General features: G+C 43.2%; 1 protein-coding gene across 1 annotated transcript; it reads right to left on the bottom strand.

The window, feature by feature from the left end:
- Positions 1–188: 188 nt before the first annotated feature.
- On the bottom strand, positions 189–21,702 carry LOC117339576. Its single transcript, XM_033901263.1, has 4 exons — positions 21,426–21,702; positions 3,086–3,285; positions 2,459–2,672; positions 189–2,235 (listed from the first exon to the last, which is right to left on the bottom strand). The coding sequence occupies exons 1-4, from the start codon at positions 21,643–21,645 to the stop codon at positions 455–457; spliced, it is 2,415 nt and encodes an 804-aa protein (XP_033757154.1). The 5' UTR covers positions 21,646–21,702; the 3' UTR covers positions 189–454.
- Between the last annotated feature and the right edge of the window lie 896 nt (positions 21,703–22,598).

Raw genomic sequence — 22,598 nt, forward strand, 5'->3', positions numbered from 1 at the left:
GAAATTTCAAAAATCTTCTTCTTACAACCCAAATAAGGTAGAATAAAATACTCTTCACAGATCGAAGGGTCTTAAGGTGCTTTACCATAATTGTGAATTTCCTAGCCCTGGGGTCTCGCGTTTGCCCCATGGGAGGGGATAAACTTTACTATAGTTATAGGGAAATCACATTTTTGACTTATCATTTGTTTTATTTGTTTTGAAATTCATTCTTTCATTCAAATTTACTGAAATATTTCAAAAATCAGGTGACCGTTAAGGCCCATGGGCCTCTTGTTAACAGTTGAAGTGGGGATACAGGAAAGAAGGGCTAAACACAGTAAAAAGACGAACATTATATTGAAAACATTTGAACAAAGACAGTGAAAGGTTAGAAATCGTCTTATTAACATCAAACCACAAATTGTTACCAGGTTGTATCGTATGATGTTTGTGACGTCACAACTCACGATCTTCATTCTCTGTGATTAAAAATAGATTGTTTAGTGAAGGTTATGTGTGTTGTACTTTTCGCGCCAATATTTGACACGACCCGTTCTTTCCTAACGACGAAGTCATCGAGTGCCCGGATGAGATTATCTCGGAAGATATCCATAGAGAGACTGCTGAAATCGCACTTATCGACCTCAGTCTTTGTCCTCTGTCTGTGGTACAGGAAGTTGTAGGTCTTCAGTTTCCCTACCACATCCGTATCTGATTCATGACGCTGCCTGTCTTTATCAAGCAGACGTTGAAACACCGATTTACGTTTAGATTTGTGGCTAGTAAACGCATCGGCGACTTTCTGCATTTTATAGTATTTCTTAAGGACACCAAAAAACGCCGGCTTCTTCTTGTGGAAGTTCTTCCCGCGCAAACGCTCGAAGCTGTATTGCTTGTTGAGCTTTCTGGTATCAAACAGTTTTTGGATATCTGTCGTATCATCCTGCTCGTCGTCACTTGAATACACGTTATCTTTTGAGACTCCTTTCTCACTCTGATCAATTCTACCAACTGCTTTCTCTGATGGTTCTTGTTCGAATTCCACTTCTGCAATTGGACCAGACGTATTAGCTGTGTGTAGCGTCCCTCGCCTCTTTGACTCCACCTTTGTTGACACAGGTTGGTACAACAGATAGTTTGCGCCGGCAGGAGATGTCAGGTATATCGAGGGGACTTCCTCTTGTGTTTTTTTCTTTTTCTTATTGTCCTTTAGAGTCAATCCTTTACACATGGATCCTCTATGAGAACTGCGCCGCCCACCATGCTCAAGTACATGTTTCTCACAGGACTTTGAAGCTGTGACAACTCCAACTTCGTGGGCTGTTTTCTCGTTGTCCACTTTCTCGTTTACATACATACTCGTTACACTGCCTCTGCCAAACGCGGAGATTCTACGGGAACCTGTCGGAGTCTTGGACGACATCCGAGATTTGTTATCACTCGAACGAAAGCTTTTCTTCGTTTGGTTGCCTTTCTCTGAGATCGGCGGTAATCTTGAGGACGTATTTTGCGTTTTCTTTTCATTCTCGGCACCAGCTATACCAGAAATGTTTTCCTTCGCGATGTTGTACCTCTTGGCGATTTTCCTACTGATTTGTTTTGCTCTTTTAAATCTAGGATCAAACTTTGAATCCTCTTCTAATATCAGGAGAAAATCCTCGAAATCCGGAACGGTGTCGAGAAATCGATATTGTACTCCAGAAGAACTACTGCTTTCTTCGGCGTCCATTTCAGCATATTTCGACACAGGTTTGAAAGCTGAAATTCGTTGCTTTTCCCACTCTGCGTACAAATCCTCCTTTTCCTTTATCGCTTGGTATTTTTCATTCATGTATCGTCTGAGTTTCATTGATGATGTTTCCATCGCACTTTTCGATTTAACATCACTTAAGTACATCATTTCCTCCCATAATTCCACCCCGTCCTCTGTTAGTAGGTTTTCATTTTGAAGACCAAATTCCTCCATAGTGCCGTTTCCCGTATATGGTATCTTTTCCGAGCAGGGGAGTCTGGAGAGATTCCGAACAATTGCGTTTGTCGTTCGGAAATCGCTACTCTCACTACTGATGTTAGATTGGAAATCAGGAAGCTCTAAAAGAAAATTCCGATCTTGACGTTCAGATTCATTGGTTAAATTTTTGCCTTCTTCCGCGGTATCTGGAATTCGGGACAGGCGGCGTTGTGTATTCTTCGGCACCGTTCTTCGAATATTTGGGGCACTTTGCCGTCTTCGACGTGTGGGTTTAGTGATGTCTACAAAGGAAAGCATTTGTATATAAACAAAGGTAGTCAGCGCGAGGTGTAAACAACCGTGTCCACCTCCCTATATAACCAAACTACACACACATATCTTAGTTATTTGTAAATTATTTATCGGTAAATTTGATACACATACGGTAGCCATGACTAGATTACTATGGCGACACATATCACAAATATTATAATCTCGATTTACAGACATCATAAGCTCGCTTACTTGGCGGTTTTGGTGAGCTGTGGATGTTTGGGACAGCTGTAGATGTTTCGTTGCTCGAGGGACAGGAAGGGGACGCAGATCCCAATGTGGTGGTACCACCCCCGCTACCAGGGTAGCCACTGCTTGAATCAGCCGTGCTTTGTGGTGATCTCTGCTTCCGGCGGCCATAATACGTAAACTCCAACAGAAGTGTCTCCTGCACTGTGTCACACCCCTAAAACATATACGCATGTGTAAAGAGGCAGACAGCCGCGGAATAGTTAAAATATTTACATAGGTTGGATCTACTGTGCATTTATATCGTTCAATATCTTTAAATCATGTATTATGTAAATCATGCATTATGTAAATCCTTAGTTTCACCGATATTCCTTAACTTATAGCCATTCCTTGGCTTGTTTTCCCCCCAAAAGAAAGCTCTACAGAATGTCAAAAAGTTCCTTAGCTAGGATTTCCCCTTAAATTCAGTGATGTTTTCCCTCTGTAAATATAGAAATCAGAAGCGGGTGTTGATGAAGCTGGGAGCGTGTACCACGTGTCCCCTTGGAGGCAATGCTTCTATATAAATGTAAACATTGTTTTTCACATTTGACAATCTGCCACGGAGAGATCTAATCAACGTAGTACCTCTTGATTGGCAAGTCTGTAACAACCCCGCCTCTCGCGCTCATTTCGCGCGTACGCATGCGTTTTCTTGTGGATCACTTCCCCGTCCCTTTCCAGCGCGTGTAGGACCGCCATCATTGTCTCTAGTAACTGACCCTCCATCACACGTACCGAGCAGTGACCACTCCATTGGTCTGAGTAGAGGAACTCCCAGAATCCACCTGTGAAATCATATAATGTATAATATATATAAATTGTATTTATAATGTACTGTATTTATATAAAGCCCCTGTCACACTTTACCGGATTGGGCCACCGGACGTGAAACGGATACCATTTTTGGATATCCGGTGATGTTCGTCAATATCCGTTTTATGTCCGTTTTATGTTCGGTTCATTCGTTTCATGTCGGGTGATGTACGGTACGTCCGGTGGTATCCGTTGGAAAGTTTTGTGCATGCACAAAACTTGAAACGGACAGTAACGGATATATATATTCGTTGGCTGTCCTGTGCATGTCCGTTTTGTCCTGTATATATCCTGTCATTGTTCGTTTATATGCGGTAGGTGTACGGGGGGCATGCGTTACCCTGTCCGTTGATGAAACTTGAACGCATACGCCACGCATAAACCGGACCTTCAGCGGACACATAACGAACACATAACGGACAAACACAGGATGCTTGCAGGATTAACACCGGACACGACGAATAGACAAACGGACTGAAAAAGGATAACACGCACAGAACGGATGAATGCAGAATACCTACAGGATACCTACAGGGGGAGGAACTGACTACCGACAGAAACTGATTAATTATCGCAGGCATATAAAAAGGTTCTTGGAAGATTCCAAATTAGATTCACAGACAGTTGTCAGCATGGAATGTCAGACTAAAGTTTCTGTGCAGTTTAGGGCCGCCTTGCTGCAGGCAGAAATGCATATGAACAATGTTCAGATGGACCTTCACCAGTACCTTTCCCACAGGAGAAGGCACCGCAGGCAACAGCGAAGACGTTATTGGTCGATGTCATGGCTGAGCCCGGAGGGACGAAGGCAGTTCGGTCTATATGACCAACTCATGGTAGAACTGCTATATCTTGTTTTTTTTCTGCACGCGCGCGTTAATGTCCGTTAGGTGTTCGGTTTGTCCGGAATGCATCCTGTACACGTCCTGATTCACCGGTTCATGTTCATTTGTTGTTCGTTACTCATTCGAAGACACCCGGTTGGTAGTACGGTAGCCGTATGTTCGTTATTGGTACGTTTTATCCGTTCCATATTCGGTGCAAGTACGTCGTCAGTTTGGATTTTTCTACCGGACTGACAACTTTGCCACCGTATACCACCGGATAACAAAAAATTCTATCCGTTGATGTCCGGTACACCAATCCGGTCAAGTGTGACAGGGGCTTCACATATAAATAAAGTATATACATTTTTTTATAATGTATATATATAAGTTGTCTACCTTCGTCAGTTGTGTTACTATGTTATATAATGTATATATATGTATATCTAATATATCAATAATAAGAGCGCCGATGTGGCGCAGCAATATATAAGCTGCGGGTATTTCTGGCTAGGCGATTGGGTGCCGTAGATTGTGAGTTCGAGGCCCGGTCAGGGAACGAGTCAAAATGTTGTCTTCCTTCGTCAATTGTGTTACTATGTTATATAACGTATACGTAATGTAATTGGTGTTTAAGTCAGGACATATTAATTTGGTGTCTCAAAACTCAAACAACCAGAACAAATACCATATCAGCATTCTGGTTTGACTGACTCCAGTCTGGGGAGGTTTGTACTCTATATTTCTCGTTCTTGGAGTATCTTATATATAGTGTCCGGTAACACGTAGCATAGTGGTCGGTACAGATATAGAGGTATGTAAGTGTCCGATACAGAAATACGAGAATTGTAGTGTCCGGTACAGAAATACGAGTATGTTAGTGTCTGGTACAGAAATACGAGAATTGTAGTGTCTGGTACAGAAATACGAGAATTGTAGTGTCTGGTACAGAAATACGAGAATTGTAGTGTCCGGTACAGAAATACGAGAATTGTAGTGTCCGCTACAGAAATACGAGAATTGTAGTGTCCGGTACAGAAATACGAGAATTGTAGTGTCTGGTACAGAAATACGAGAATGTTAGTGTCCGGTACAGAAATACGAGAATGTTAGTGTCCGGTACAGAAATACGAGAATTGTAGTGTCCGGTACAGAAATACGAGTATGTTAGTGTCTGGTACAGAAATACGAGAATTGTAGTGTCCGGTACAGAAATACGAGAATTGTAGTGTCCGGTACAGAAGTATGAGTATGTTAGTGGTCGGTACAGTATAACTAGTATCATAGTGGTCGGTACAGTATAACTAGTATCATAGTGGTCGGTACAGTATAACTAGTATCATAGTGGTCGGTACAGTATAACTAGTATTATAGTGATCGGTACAGTATTACTAGTATCATAGTGGTCGGTACAGTATAACTAGTATCATAGTGGTCGGTACAGTATTACTAGTATCATAGTGGTCGGTACAGTATAACTAGTATCATAGTGGTCGGTACAGTATAACTAGTATCATAGTGGTCGGTACAGTATAACTAGTATCATAGTGGTCGGTACAGTATAACTAGTATCATAGTGTCCGGTACAGTATAACTAGTATCATAGTGGTCGGTACAGTATTACTAGTATCATAGTGTCCGGTACAGTATAACTAGTATCATAGTGGTCGGTACAGTATAACTAGTATTATAGTGGTCGGTACAGTATAACTAGTATTATAGTGGTCGGTACCGTATCACTAGTATCATAGTGGTCGGTACAGTATTACTAGTATTATAGTGGTCGGTACAGTATAACTAGTATCATAGTGGTCGGTACAGTATAACTAGTATCATAGTGGTCGGTACAGTATAACTAGTATCATAGTGGTCGGTACAGTATAACTAGTATCATAGTGGTCGGTACAGTATAACTAGTATCATAGTGGTCGGTACAGTATAACTAGTATCATAGTGGTCGGTACAGTATAACTAGTATTATAGTGGTCGGTACAGTATAACTAGTATCATAGTGGTCGGTACAGTATAACTAGTATTATAGTGGTCGGTACAGTATAACTAGTATTATAGTGGTCGGTACCGTATCACTAGTATCATAGTGGTCGGTACAGTATTACTAGTATTATAGTGGTCGGTACAGTATTACTAGTATCATAGTGGTCGGTACAGTATTACTAGTATCATAGTGGTCGGTACAGTATTACTAGTATTATAGTGGTCGGTACAGTATAACTAGTATCATAGTGGTCGGTACAGTATTACTAGTATTATAGTGGTCGGTACAGTATAACTAGTATCATAGTGGTCGGTACAGTATAACTAGTATCATAGTGGTCGGTACAGTATAACTAGTATCATAGTGGTCGGTACAGTATAACTAGTATCATAGTGGTCGGTACAGTATAACTAGTATCATAGTGGTCGGTACAGTATAACTAGTATCATAGTGGTCGGTACAGTATTACTAGGTATTATAGTGGTCGGTACAGTATAACTAGTATCATAGTGGTCGGTACAGTATAACTAGTATCATAGTGGTCGGTACAGTATAACTAGTATCATAGTGGTCGGTACAGTATTACTAGGTATTATAGTGGTCGGTACAGTATAACTAGTATCATAGTGGTCGGTACAGTATAACTAGTATCATAGTGGTCGGTACAGTATAACTAGTATCATAGTGGTCGGTACAGTATAACTAGTATTATAGTGGTCGGTACAGTATTACAAATGTACTAGTATTATAGTGGTCGGTACAGTATTACTAGGTATTATAGTGGTCGGTACAGTATAACTAGTATTATAGTGGTCGGTACAGTATAACTAGTATTATAGTGGTCGGTACAGTATAACTAGTATTATAGTGGTCGGTACAGTATAACTAGTATCATAGTGGTCGGTACAGTATTACTAGTATTATAGTGGTCGGTACAGTATTACTAGTATCATAGTGGTCGGTACAGTATAACTAGTATTATAGTGGTCGGTACAGTATAACTAGTATCATAGTGGTCGGTACAGTATTACTAGTATTATAGTGGTCGGTACAGTATAACTAGTATTATAGTGGTCGGTACAGTATTACTAGTATCATAGTGGTCGGTACAGTATTACTAGTATTATAGTGGTCGGTACAGTATTACTAGGTATTATAGTGGTCGGTACAGTATAACTAGTATCATAGTGGTCGGTACAGTATTACTAGTATCATAGTGGTCGGTACAGTATAACTAGTATTATAGTGGTCGGTACAGTATTACTAGTATCATAGTGGTCGGTACAGTATAACTAGTATTATAATGGTCGGTACAGTATTACTAGGTATTATAGTGGTCGGTACAGTATAACTAGTATTATAATGGTCGGTACAGTATTACTAGTATTATAGTGGTCGGTACAGTATAACTAGTATCATAGTGGTCGGTACAGTATTACTAGTATTGTAGTGGTCGGTACAGTATTACTAGGTATTATAGTGGTCGATACAGTATAACTAGTATTATAGTGGTCGGTACAGTATAACTAGTATCATAGTGGTCGGTACAGTATTACTAGTATTATAGTGGTCGGTACAGTATAACTAGTATCATAGTGGTCGGTACAGTATAACTAGTATCATAGTGGTCGGTACAGTATTACTAGTATTATAGTGGTCGGTACAGTATTACTAGTATTATAGTTGTCGGTACAGTATAACTAGTATTATAGTGGTCGGTACAGTATAACTAGTATCATAGTGGTCGGTACAGTATAACTAGTATCATAGTGGTCGGTACAGTATTACTAGTATTATAGGGGTCGGTACAGTATAACTAGTATTATAGTGGTCGGTACAGTATTACTAGTATTATAGTGGTCGGTACAGTATTACTAGGTATTATAGGGGTCGGTACAGTATAACTAGTATCATAGTGGTCGGTACAGTATAACTAGTATTATAGTGGTCGGTACAGTATTACTAGTATCATAGTGGTCGGTACAGTATAACTAGTATTATAGTGGTCGGTACAGTATAACTAGTATCATAGTGGTCGGTACAGTATTACTAGTATCATAGTGGTCGGTACAGTATAACTAGTATCATAGTGGTCGGTACAGTATTACTAGTATTATAGTGGTCGGTACAGTATAACTAGTATTATAGTGGTCGGTACAGTATAACTAGTATTATAGTGGTCGGTACAGTATTACTAGTATCATAGTGGTCGGTACAGTATAACTAGTATCATAGTGGTCGGTACAGTATTATTAGTATCATAGTGGTCGGTACAGTATAACTAGTATTATAATGGTCGGTACAGTATTACTAGGTATTATAGTGGTCGGTACAGTATTACTAGTATTATAGTGGTCGGTACAGTATAACTAGTATCATAGTGGTCGGTACAGTGTAACTAGTATTATAGTGGTCCGTACAGTATAACTAGTATTATAATGGTCGGTACAGTATTACTAGTATTATAGTGGTCGGTACAGTATAACTAGTATCATAGTGGTCGGTACAGTATTACTAGTATTGTAGTGGTCGGTACAGTATTACTAGGTATTATAGTGGTCGATACAGTATAACTAGTATTATAGTGGTCGGTACAGTATAACTAGTATCATAGTGGTCGGTACAGTATTACTAGTATTATAGTGGTCGGTACAGTATAACTTGTATCATAGTGGTCGGTACAGTATAACTAGTATCATAGTGGTCGGTACAGTATTACTAGTATTATAGTGGTCGGTACAGTATTACTAGTATTATAGTTGTCGGTACAGTATAACTAGTATTATAGTGGTCGGTACAGTATAACTAGTATCATAGTGGTCGGTACAGTATAACTAGTATCATAGTGGTCGGTACAGTATTACTAGTATTATAGGGGTCGGTACAGTATAACTAGTATTATAGTGGTCGGTACAGTATTACTAGTATTATAGTGGTCGGTACAGTATGACTAGGTATTATAGGGGTCGGTACAGTATAACTAGTATCATAGTGGTCGGTACAGTATAACTAGTATTATAGTGGTCGGTACAGTATTACTAGTATCATAGTGGTCGGTACAGTATATCTAGTATCATAGTGGTCGGTACAGTATAACTAGTATTATAGTGGTCGGTACAGTATAACTAGTATCATAGTGGTCGGTACAGTATTACTAGTATCATAGTGGTCGGTACAGTATAACTAGTATCATAGTGGTCGGTACAGTATTACTAGTATTATAGTGGTCGGTACAGTATAACTAGTATTATAGTGGTCGGTACAGTATAACTAGTATTATAGTGGTCGGTACAGTATTACTAGTATCATAGTGGTCGGTACAGTATAACTAGTATCATAGTGGTCGGTACAGTATTATTAGTATCATAGTGGTCGGTACAGTATAACTAGTATTATAATGGTCGGTACAGTATTACTAGGTATTATAGTGGTCGGTACAGTATTACTAGTATTATAGTGGTCGGTACAGTATAACTAGTATCATAGTGGTCGGTACAGTGTAACTAGTATTATAGTGGTCCGTACAGTATAACTAGTATCATAGTGGTCGGTACAGTATTACTAGTATCATAGTGGTCGGTACAGTATTACTAGGTATTATAGTGGTCGGTACAGTATAACTAGTATTATAGTGGTCGGTACAGTATTACTAGTATTATAGTGGTCGGTACAGTATAACTAGTATCATAGTGGTCGGTACAGTATTACTAGTATCATAGTGGTCGGTACAGTATTACTAGTATTATAGTGGTCGGTACAGTATAACTAGTATTATAGTGGTCGGTACAGTATAACTAGTATCATAGTGGTCGGTACAGTATAACTAGTATCATAGTGGTCGGTACAGTATAACTAGTATTATAGTGGTCGGTACAGTATTACTAGTATCATAGTGGTCGGTACAGTATAACTAGTATTATAGTGGTCGGTACAGTATAACTTGTATCATAGTGGTCGGTACAGTATAACTAGTATCATAGTGGTCGGTACAGTATAACTAGTATCATAGTGGTCGGTACAGTATTACTAGTATCATAGTGGTCGGTACAGTATAACTAGTATTATAGTGGTCGGTACAGTATAACTAGTATCATAGTGGTCGGTACAGTATTACTAGTATCATAGTGGTCGGTATAGTATAACTAGTATTATAGTGGTCGGTACAGTATAACTAGTATCATAGTGGTCGGTACAGTATAACTAGTATCCTAGTGGTCGGTACAGTATAACTAGTATCCTAGTGGTCGGTACAGTATTACTAGTATTGTAGTGGTCGGTACATAGTGGTCGGTACAGTATAACTAGTATCATAGTGGTCGGTACATAGTGGTCGGTACAGTCTAACTAGTATTATAGTGGTCGGTACAGTATAACTAGTATCATAGTGGTCGGTACATAGTGGTCGGTACAGTCTAACTAGTATCATAGTGGTCGGTACATAGTGGTCGGTACAGTATTACTAGTATCATAGTGGTCGGTACAGTATAACTAGTATCATAGTGAAACCTACGTGGGGCAGTTGCCAGGTACTGACCGTAGGTCGGTGGTTTTTCTCCGGGTACTCCGGCTTTCCTCCACCTCCAAACCTGGCACGTCCTTAAATGACCCTGGCTGTTAGTAGGACGTTAAACAAAAACAAACAAAGTATTGTAGTGAAACTGGGACTAGTCCGCCAGAGTTGTCTTCCTTGTCGGGATTCCGTAGTCATTCGGGCAACTCCGGGTGTCTCCGTGGTTCTGACAGGAAGGCGCTGAGTTTTGTGATACCAGCCACCCGAACCAGACGTGCTCGTCTTTACTAAGATATTATTGTGAACCATATCTGCTCACCAGTCTACTTAGACCACTTGGTGAGCTTATATTTATATTCAGTGACCATATATTGTGCTTGACAACACGTGAGTTCACTATATTTGGCGTCGTCGGCAAACAGTGATATATTGTCAAAACTCCAGTCATTACATTTAGTGACATATTTCTTGTATTTTGCGTGCAGATAATTGTTGTTTGCATGCGTTTTTTAATGTCTCGAGAATAACCTTGTTCAACTTCCGGTAAATTTTTTCGACATTCTTGCGGTTGTCAATACTTGGCAGTCAATATTTTGTCGAATATTTATTGCGTTCTAGTTCATAACTTTTCTTGAGATATGTTTATATGTTTTTATATTGCAATTTAAAATAACTGTGTATCCTGTATTAAATTTTGTGTGTGTTTGAACTAACGTGTGTTCCTAGGTTACGTTTACTTAAGAATAACACGTATTCAATCATTTTATAAATATGGCAGGAGTAGGGGAAGGTAAAGAACCTAGAGGGCTAGTTAAAATTAACTTTGCCACGGAGAAGGAGCTTCGAACTCTCTCTGGGGTGGGAGAGAAAGTGGCAAAAAAGATTATAGATGCTAGAAATGTAGTGGGTAATATCACTAAGGAGCACCTGGGTGATATCAAAAATGTTAAAGCCCAGGAGTTAATGGACTTTTTGGACTTTGAGCCCAACCCAGATTACTTTATGGGAGAAGGGGATGAAAAGCACAAATTTCAACCAGAGACAGATACTAAGCCTGTAATGCAGCAATCAGATTCTGGCATTAGCACAATGTATGCAAATGTTGTTGAACTGATTGATGCTAAAAATCATATTATGGAAACACCTGTAACCCAGGAGCCTACTACTACAGGTATGTCCCTAGGTACTAGACCCAAAAGTCCTAGAGCCAGTTCTCAGGGTCAGTTTAGCCCATTTAAGGCTGCTGGACTGCCTATGGCTGGTGGGAACAACAGGGTAACCCCTCCTCCATTAGGGAGGCCCCCTGTCACACCAACATTAATGGGTAATACCATGTTTTCTACTGGACCCAACACTGGTGACACCACTCCCATACCCACATCAGGGACAGCATACCAAGGTGCTGTACAGGGTTATGTACCACAGGTTCAAACGTACCCATATAGCCAAGTCCCAACTGGCGCATATCCCCCAGCTCCTTATATGAATAATGGCGTGTATGGTGGAATGCCTGGCCAGGCACCAATGTCAGGTCAGGTACCCCATCAGTATATGCCACCACCGCCTCCAGGTTACGGTTACGTGCCTGGATATCCACCCATGTATCCCTATGGAAAACATGTATGGACAGTATGGATATAATCAATATGGTGGGTACCAAGTGCCACCACCACCTGGTTATCCATCAATGACACCCCGGGGACCACAGGGGCAGTTTCAAGATTTTCAAGGTCAACCCCAAGTTTATCAAGGTCAACCCCAAGCTTATCCAGGTCAACCCCAAGGTCAACCCAACGCTTATCTAGGTCACCCTCAAGGTAGGCTACAAGATTACCAAGGTCAACCCCAAGGTCAGCCCCAAGGTTATCAAGGACAACCTCAAGGTCAGCTTCAGGATAACCAAGGTCAACCCCAGGGTCAGCTCCAAGGTTATCAGGGTCAACGTCAAGGTCGACCCCAAGGTCAGCTTCAAGGTCAGCCTCAAGGTCAACGGCAGAGGGTACCAGCCGGACGTGGCGGAAACGATCGCCGGACTAATGATATCTTGCCAAAAGGCTTAAAATTTGACGGTAAGGAGAACTGGATGGGTTTTAAGCACAAGTTCCTGAGGTACGCTGAAGTGAAAAACTGGACTCTCAACGAGATGAAAGACTGTTTATGTTGGACTCTCGAAGGGAAAGCCAGTGATTTTTATGCGACGACTGTGCAGAGGAATGTTGGCATTGGATTCAACGACCTTTTTTTCAGAGACTGGAGAAGAGGTTCGGTGGCATGTTGTTACCGGATACCGCCCAGGACAAGTTGGCCACGTCTCACCAAAAGGCTGTGGAAACTATTGAGGATTGGGCTGACAGGGTACTGCAGTTAGCTTTACATGCGTACCCTAACTTGCCTGAAGACTACATGCAGAAGCAAGCAGTCAAGATAATTTGTCACGGGTGTGTGGACAAAGAAGCAGGCGAGTATGTCGCGAACTTGAATTTGGAATCAGTGGAGCTGGTGCTAGACAAGATAAAAAGTTATCAGTTTAATCACCAGACCATACATGACAAGAATTCCGCGAAGCGCGACATACGCGAAGTTTTGCTGTCTCAGGACGCAGGAACAAGTGACAGCGATGAAGAGGAACCAGCTAAATGTGCATTCCAAGGTCGTCGGGCTAGACAAACAAGCAAATCTACAAATCCCTCAGTAGGCACCCGGATTGATAGCCTCGACGAGAGAATGGAGCGCATGCAGGCGGACCTCAAAGCATTGCTGCGCAATCTGGAATCCATAAAATCAGAACCCAGATCAGCCAGCCAGTCAGGTCAAAGGTCAAGGTCACCGTCACCCAACAATGGACGGTGTTTCTATTGTGACGGGTTTGGACATATGGTCAGGGACTGTCCAAAGAAAAAAGACGCTAATAAGCCAGCGAAGCAAGTGTCTTTCTCAGAAGATTTAAACGGGCAGGGATCAGGCTAGAAGGCCAATGTCTGATCCGAGGTAAAGATGGCCTACAAGAAACGGAGCGTCCCTTAGTCATCCGACAGCTGAAGTCGTCATCGATGATTGAAATACCAGTATCAGTCCAAGGTAAGCAGATCAACGCGATTATTGATACCGCGTCAGAGGTTACTTTGATCTCTGATAGGGTGTGTCGGGCGTTAGAAACAAAACCCGGGATAAAAGCGGAGTTTACCTTGCGCGGTGCTGGTAGAGAAATGAAGATGATAGGGTATTTACTTGATACAACAAGTGTAGTAATTGATAGCTTGGAGTTTAAGGAAAATCTGTATGTCGCACCTATTGAGGATGATATGCTGATTGGACTAGACTTCATGACTAAACATAAGGCTACAGTGAATATGAAGGAGAACTCCTTTCATATTCAGGATAAAGTGGTACCCTTTGAGCCAAAGACTGAGGCCTCTGTGCATGCTGTCTCCACTGTTAGGATCAGAACTGCCCGACGGGTTTCTGTACCTGCGAGATCAGTACTCCAGTTACAGTGTGTCCCAGACCAACCCCCTTGAGGACAAGCCATACCTTGTACAGCCGGAGGTTAGAACCATGTTTGCATGTCGTGTTTGTATCGAGGGTAAGCAGGTTCCAACAATGTCTTTTATCAACTTGTCTGACAGAAAAGTTACACTTTTTAAGAATCAACGAGTTGGTACGGCGTATGAAGTAGATGAGATACTCCCCGAGGACGGAAATAAACCAGAAGCCACCTTTCGTACCCTACAAACCTCAATGAATGACAACTCGGAGATCCCAGAACACCTACAGGATCTTTACCAGCGGTCATGCTTGGGACGTGACGAGTACCAACGTGCTAGCTTAAAACAGTTGTTGATAAGTTATGCCGATGTGTTTTCGTCACATGAGTTTGACATAGGTAATTTCAGAGCAATAGAGCATGCCATCGACACAGGTGATGCGAGCCCTATTAAGCAGAGATTCCGAAGGACCCCTAGTTGTTTTGTGGGGGAGGAGGAGAAACACTTGGAGAAAATGCTTAAGGCTGATGTGATCGAACCGTCCATGTCGGAATGGGCATCGTCTCCAGTGCTGGTACGAAAACGTGATGGAAGCGTGAGATGGTGTATAGATTATCGCGCCCTCAATAAGGTCACAAAGAAGGATGTGTTTCCTTTACCCTTAGTGGAGGAGTGCATAGATACATTATCCGGCAACATGTGGTTCTCAAAGCTGGACGCCACCTGGGGCTATTGGTAGATTAAGGTCAAGGACGAGGACAAGTGTAAAACGGCCTTTACTACTAAGTATGGTCTTTACCAGTTCAAGAGAATGCCCTTTGGTCTAACCAACGCCCCAAGCACGTTCTGCAGAGTGATGAACCTGGTACTGAGAGGTCTACACTGGAACATTGTACTCGCTTTTCTGGATGATGTCCTAGTACTTGGTAGGAATTTGAGGAGCATATGGACAACTTAGCCCAAGTGTTCGAAAGGTTCCGTCAGTACGGGATCAAATTAAAAGCGAAGAAATGTGATCTCTTCAAAACAGAAGTTGAGTACCTTGGCAGAGTAGTCGGACGCGAAGGAATGAAAGTGAGTGAAGGGTCAGTTGAGACTATGAGGACGTGGCCAACCCCTAAGTGTACCAAAGATGTGGAACGATTCTGTGGGTTTGCTAACTATCACAGGAGTTTCATAAAGAACTTTGCTGAATTTTCTGTACCGTTGTACGCACTGACAGGGAAAAACAAGTTCCATTGGGAAGCGGAGCAACAGGATGCCTTTGAGGAACTCAAGAAAGCTTTGTGTAGTGCTCCTGTGTTGACAATCCCTACAACGGAAGACAAGTTTATTCTGGACACGGACGCGTCAGATTACACTATTGGCGCAGAGTTATTACAGGTACAGAATGGAGAGGAGAGATGTATCTCCTACTGTAGCTTTGCATTGACGCCAGAACAACGTAAATACTGTACGACGAGGAAAGAACTTCTTGCAGTTGTGAGATTCACAAGGCATTTTCGTCATTACCTGCTGGGACGTCATTTCGAAGTGAGAACTGATCACAGCAGTCTCCAATGGTTGATGAATTTCAAAAACCCTAACGGTCAACTCGCTCGTTGGCTGGAGGAGTTAAGCCAGTATTGGATGGAGATTCATCATCGTCCTGGGAGTAAACATGTGAATGCTGACGCTTTGTCACGGCTGCAGGAGGAAGCTGATTGCCAGGAGTTCCGACACAGTGTGTTGCTGGAAGATTTTCCGTGTGATGGGTGCACTTACTGTGCTAAACGACACGAGGAATGGAGCAGTTTTATCAACTCAGTAGACGAAGCTGTATCTCTAGCTCATCTAACACCAACAGTCAGAGCCGTCGTCAGGGATGGGGACAAGCCAGACTGGGTTAAAGGCTACTCATGGCAGGAAGTTAGGAAAGCTCAACGGGAAGATCCGAATTTAAGCCTTGTATTTCCTTGGCTTGAGTCACGAGAAGCTCCTGCTGAGAATATCCTTATGTTGAGCAGCAAGGAATCAAAACACTAATGGCTAAACAAAGAGTTATTCTCCTTGGATAAAGAAGGTGTGTTGTGGAAGCGGGACAACAACTGTCTGGGCAAAAAACTGTTAGTGGTGCCCAAGAACTTGAGAAAGGACATACTGGTCCTATCCCATGACTTACTTTCCACTGGACATCAAGGACAGGAGAGAACTATTGGACGTTGTAAGGACAAGTTTTATTGGGTTCAACATGTTGAGGGACATCAAAAACTACGTTGCTACATGCTCAACTTGTAACAGGAACAAAAAAACCAAATAGGAAAGCTAGAGGTAAGCTTACATCTTATCATGCTAGTGCCCCTATGGAGAGGGTTCACTTGGACTTTATGGGTCCGTTTCCTATTTCAAGAAACAGCAATACATACATCTTGATGATAGTGGACCAATTCACAAAATGGGTAGAGTGTATACCACTGCCTAACCAGACCGCAGAGGAAACGGCTAAGGCAGCAGTTAATCACTTTTTCTCAAGATTTGGCTTTCCTTTCCAAATATTCACGGATCGAGGGACCAATTTTGAAAGTCACCTATTCAAACAGCTCTGTGATAGGCTCCATATACACAAAGCTCGGACAACACCTTTTAGACCCTCTTCCAACGGACAAGTGGAAAGGTTTAACCGAACGGTCATGGACGCAGTGCGATGTTTCACGAGTCGGTCTACTGGTCAATGGGACGAGTTCTTGCCACAACTCGCCGGGGCTATAAGATCTGCCGTCAACCGTAGCACTGGGTTCACACCAAACCTGTTAATGCTGGGGAGAGAGGTAAATACACCAGTCGACCTCATGTTTCCAGGCCCTCATCCCGAGGATCATGAGAATTATGAGGAATATGTATCCCATCTGGTTACGGAAATACAGTCCGCTCACGAAACCGCTCGTAGTAAGTTGGTTACCAGTCAGGCTATCAACAAGCGGGACTATGACCTTAAAACATTCACAAGTTCATATTCCGTGGGTGATGCTGTGTACGTGCTAGATACAGCCACAGTCAAGGGTAAGTGTAGCAAACTCTCCCCAACCTGGAAAGGACCAGCCCTGGTAGTCCGTAAACTCACGGTGTATGTGTACGAAATCATGCTCCGAAAGAAACTTGTGACGATAAACCATGAGCGTCTCAAGCCTTGTCGAGACAGAGATTTACCCGCCTGGTTACTCAGACAACGCGAACTCCGCGCTAAGAGTAAACAGGGTCAACCGGCTGTAGCAACAGCTGAGGACAGTGCGTTCTGTCTATGTCGTGGCCCTGATAACGGGGGACTGATGATACAATGTGAGGAATGTAGGGAATGGTATCATGGTTCTTGCGTAAATGTAACCAAGGAGCACGCCGAGCTAATTGATGTGTATCTCTGTCCAGAATGTCTACCAGGGTGTAACTAGATCTTATCTTTTTACAGAAGCATGTCTGACAGCCCTAGGACACCTAAGCGACAATGGAAGGCCCAACAGAAGCAGGGAGGATCCAGCAAAGCAACCCTAGCAGCTCTCCGACGACCTGAGGAATATGTCACTCAGTGTGTCCGGAGAGTGAGCCATGAAGGGACGTTGCTGGAGCCTATGGCATTTTACATGTCCATAGTGTCTTTAGCCGTCCCAGAGCTTCAGGAAGCAGTCCTTCTGCAGTACAAGCTGGCCGCCCGTAGGTCGAACAGGTGGTGGATTAGGGAGACCAGAACCAACTGTCGGTGTGATCTCTGGGATGAATGGATCGACGGAAACTTGCCATCTCTGGACGGGAGCAAGCTGTCTCGACCCAAGAGGAAACCTGTGGCCACAGCTCCAGCACCAGCGCCCGAGATGTGCAAGGACGTACGCCTGCAGACAGACTCGTCTCTGTCTGTCTTCCGGGGAGACGCCAAATCAGGTAAGCTGGATGAGGCGGGTGCGGACATGGATTCGGACAAGTTGGACCTCACGTCTGATGCCCCTACACCATCTAATCAGGAGAGCATGGACTTGTCAGAACCTGTGTCGTCATTGCCATCAGTGCCGATGTCGAGGGGTGAAGTGGTGGATTTTGAAGTTTCATCGTCAGGTCCTCCACCTCATTCTGGGACTTTGTGCCTGATGCCTGCACCAGTGATACCTAGGACGGGAGCCCAGCTTTGTCGTCCGCACCATGGAAGTGATCCGCACCATGGAAGTGGTGTGGGTGTTTCTGGACCCCCTCAGAGGAACGTCAAAAGAATGTCGGGAAAAAGGACTCTGTCACCGGGTCAACGGATTCGCCACTGTGCAAGGTCGCCAGACATCAGCCCCCAGCCCAACAGCCCAAGACCGCACCACTCTACTGCCCTCTGTCTGGATGTACGTCTAAGGACAGGCGAGCGAAACGCCATGCCGTAACCAAGCACTTACCGATGGTGTTTTCCGATGTCAGTTCTAACGTCCCCAACCAGATAGAGGCTTTGAAATCATTGGTTCGCCTAGCATATGGCAGGAAAACCACTCTCCATGCAGCTGTGGACCAAGTCAATGAGTCGAGGATGATTCCGAAAGGGAGCGTCCTGGACCCTTGTCACCTCGAGGTCTTCCGGCAAGCTTGTAGTTTGTTGGGAGTCCAAGAGCCTACAGAGTTCTCTCTACATCCTGTGAACTCTCTTGCTGTGTTACTGTTCTGGAGATGTCTGATCGCTATGTTGGACGTCTGTACGCCGGCGCAACGAACAGAGTTTTACAACTTTAGAGTTGTCCGACTTACAGTGGAACCACCATTCGAGGAAGCAGCCGCAACAGCACTGCAGCCGGCATCTCCAGAGTCGTCGGCCGAAGCAGATTTACCTCCAGGTTTGGAAGAGTTCTACGTGGTGGATGAAGTCAATTCCGATGACAAGGAGACGGCGTTGCCTACCCTTAGCGTGCCCAGCAGCCCTGACGTCATCGACAGTCATTTCCACCGTGACAGGACCAGACGCCAGATCTGGGGAAAGAGCAGTGGACATACCGTCGAGGATTTGCTGGCTTATAGCTATTCGGATGCCGTGGCGGAGACCCCAAGCATTCCAGTGAATGTTGTCGGAGGCATTGTTGTGTTCAGCGAACCCAACACATACCCCCCTGTGGACTTTGAGTTGCATGGACCATGGAGGGTAGCAGTGGGTGTCCATCCCAAACACTATGAGACACTCACCGTTGAGCGGAACATTTGTCTCCAACGTCTGCTGGATCATCCCAAGGTAGTGGCTCTAGGAGAGTGTGGCCTAGACCGGACCATACCCATCTCGAGATGGTCGCGTCAGGAGGAGGTCTTCGCTAAACTCCTGGGGATGGCTCGGCCTGATCAACCCCTAGTGCTACACTTAAGAGGAGTCAAGGGAGATAGCCATGGCACGGAAGTGTACAGATCCGCTCTGGGTATGGTGGAGGATGTATGCTCCAGTGAGCAGAGGATTCATGTTCACTGTTTCATGGGAAAGAGCGATATTGTCAGGGGGTGGCTGCGGAAGTTTCCGAACACGTATTTCGGTGTAACTGCCGCTGTCCGCGTTTTCGAAAACCCGCAGCTGGAAGGACTCAAGGCCATCCCGTGGAACAGGTTGCTGCTAGAGACCGATTCTCCCTACTTTCCCCCTGGGAAGGCACGGGTTAGTACACCAGCGTACATTGGGGAGACATCGGCTGTAGTAGCAGCACATCTGGACGCTCGGACACCCGAAATCCTGGAGTGTGCGACCGCCAATGCCCGAGAGCTGTACAAGTTATAGGGACCGTGAACTTTCATGACGCTAGTCCTTGCGAGCTGAAAGTTTCACTTGTTATTGTTTTTATGTTATGAACTGTTCATAATTTATCAAAATATATGTGGCCACATTTTCCGGGACTTTCCTTGGAGCAAGGAACTTTTCTGCGAAGGTGTGTGTTTTGCTGTCGGTATGGAGGAGCATGAAAACGGGGAGGAGTGTAGTGAAACTGGGACTAGTCCGCCAGAGTTGTCTTCCTTGTCGGGATTCCGTAGTCATTCGGGCAACTCCGGGTGTCTCCGTGGTTCTGACAGGAAGGCGCTGAGTTTTTTTTTATACCAGCCACCCGAACCAGACGTGCTCGTCTTTACTAAGATATTATTGTGAACCATATCTGCTCACCAGTCTACTTAGACCACTTGGTGAGTATATATTTATATTCAGTGACCATATATTGTGCTTGACAACACGTGAGTTCACTATAGTATCATAGTGGTCGGTACATAGTTGTCGGTACATAGTGGTCGGTACAGTATAAGTAGTATTATAGTGGTCGGTACAGTATTACTAGTATCATAGTGGTCGGTACAGTATAACTAGTACACTGTATCATAGTGGTCGGTACAGTATTACTAGTATCATAGTGGTCGGTACAGTATAACTAGTATCATAGTGGTCGGTAAAGTATAACTAGTATCATAGTGGTCGGTACAGTATAACTAGTATTATAGTGGTCGGTACAGTATAACTAGTATCAAAGTGGTCGGTACAGTATTACTAGTATTATAGTGGTCGGTACAGTATTACTAGTATCTTAGTGGTCGGTACAGTATAACTAGTATCATAGTTGTCGGTACAGTATTACTAGTATTATAGTGGTCGGTACAGTATAACTAGTATCATAGTGGTCGGTACAGTATAACTAGTATCATAGTGGTCGGTACAGCATAACAAGTATTATAGTGGTCGGTACAGTATAACTAGTATCATAGTGGTCGGTACATAGTGGTCGGTACAGTATAACTAGTATCATAGTGGTCGGTACAGTATAACTAGTATCATATCGGTCGGTACAGTATAACTAGTATTGTAGTGGTCGGTACAGTATAACTAGTATCATAGTGGTCGGTACAGTATAACTAGTATCATAGTGGTCGGTACATAGTGGTCGGTACAGTATAACTAGTATCATAGTGGTCGGTACATAGTGGTCGGTACAGTATAACTAGTATTATAGTGGTCGGTACAGTATAACTAGTATCATAGTGGTCGGTACATAGTGGTCGGTGCAGTATAACTAGTATTATAGTGGTCGGTACAGTATAACTAGTATCATAGTGGTCGGTACAGTATAACTAGTATCATAGTGGTCGGTACAGTATAACTAGTATTGTAGTGGTCGGTACAGTATAACTAGTATCATAGTGGTCGGTACAGTATAACTAGTATCATAGTGGTCGGAACATAGTGGTCGGTACAGTATAACTAGTATCATAGTGGTCGGTACATAGTGGTCGGTACAGTATTACTAGGTATCACATCGGTCGGTACATTATTAATATAACTACTTACCTATTTCAAGTTCTCGGTGTTCCCTTGTTTTGTGGTCAAGTAAACTTTCGCTCAGAATGGTCGACTGCAGAGGCTGGATAAAGCGTGTAGGCGACTCTGGGTGTGCGTCGAGCGTGTCCTTCTTCTCCAAATAAGGATTAACTTTAAACCAGAGTCGTTTGATGTTCTGGTTGAGAACACCACGCGCTCGGTTGTACAGTGCATCGTGGCGCTCGTTCATGCCAACTTGTCAAAATCTGTGAGTAACCATCGTGGACAACAATACAGTCGTGTCACTGTACTGTTGTTACGGACTCATCAGAACTGTGACGTCACAATGCCATTTCTATTGTGACGTCATTCACAGATCATCCTATGACGTCATAATACATTGATTTTCTTATCGTGGGCGTGCCGTGCTGTGTCTCGTTATAAAGTATGTCTACAGAACAATTCTACCCGGTCTTCGGAATAGAACATATTCCTGCCGAGCGCCTCGATAAGAATCGAAGCCGGGTCTACGGGGTGATAGGAATCTACAGTTCAACCAACTGAGTTACACCATGGCCAGCTGAGTGAAAGATTTAGTCTGTCCATCCTTAAAGTTTCTCTAGTTTTATTTATAGATATGAAACTTATTCAAGCTAAAATTCATTATTAAAATATGTATTAAACATCTAAATATAGAACGTGATTCAATCCTGCGCGCCCCGATTTATATCCCCCGATGATGAACAGAAAAAGGATGGGTTGATTGAAGCTTCAACGCCAAATTATGGTGACTTTTAATCTTAGAAGATTCATGTTGACTCTGTAAGTCAAACATGGTGTTGTTGTTTTACAAAACCTTTTCATTAACATTCATATTTACTAATTGATCAATAACCGTGTTAGAAATGTGTCCCTACAGGAACGAGCTGAAACCCCTGTAGAACTCGTGTACACTGTAGACAACTAGACTAGGAAGTTTGGTCACCCCTCCCAATGGAGGAAGACATCTTTTTAAATTGTGTCTCAGAGACTATACGTATCAAGGATGAGACACAGGGGCGATACTATATACATATATATATATAGACTATCATTTGGAAAATCGTGCCAAGCCCCTGTGGGATGAGACCCCCGTTTTTTCCAAATATACATGGAACTGTTTATGTGCTCACCTGAAACTACCAGGTGACATACGATAAATCA

This window comes from Pecten maximus, chromosome 1, assembly GCF_902652985.1.
Source record: "Pecten maximus chromosome 1, xPecMax1.1, whole genome shotgun sequence".
In the NCBI taxonomy this organism is placed as follows: Eukaryota; Metazoa; Mollusca; class Bivalvia; order Pectinida; family Pectinidae; genus Pecten; species Pecten maximus.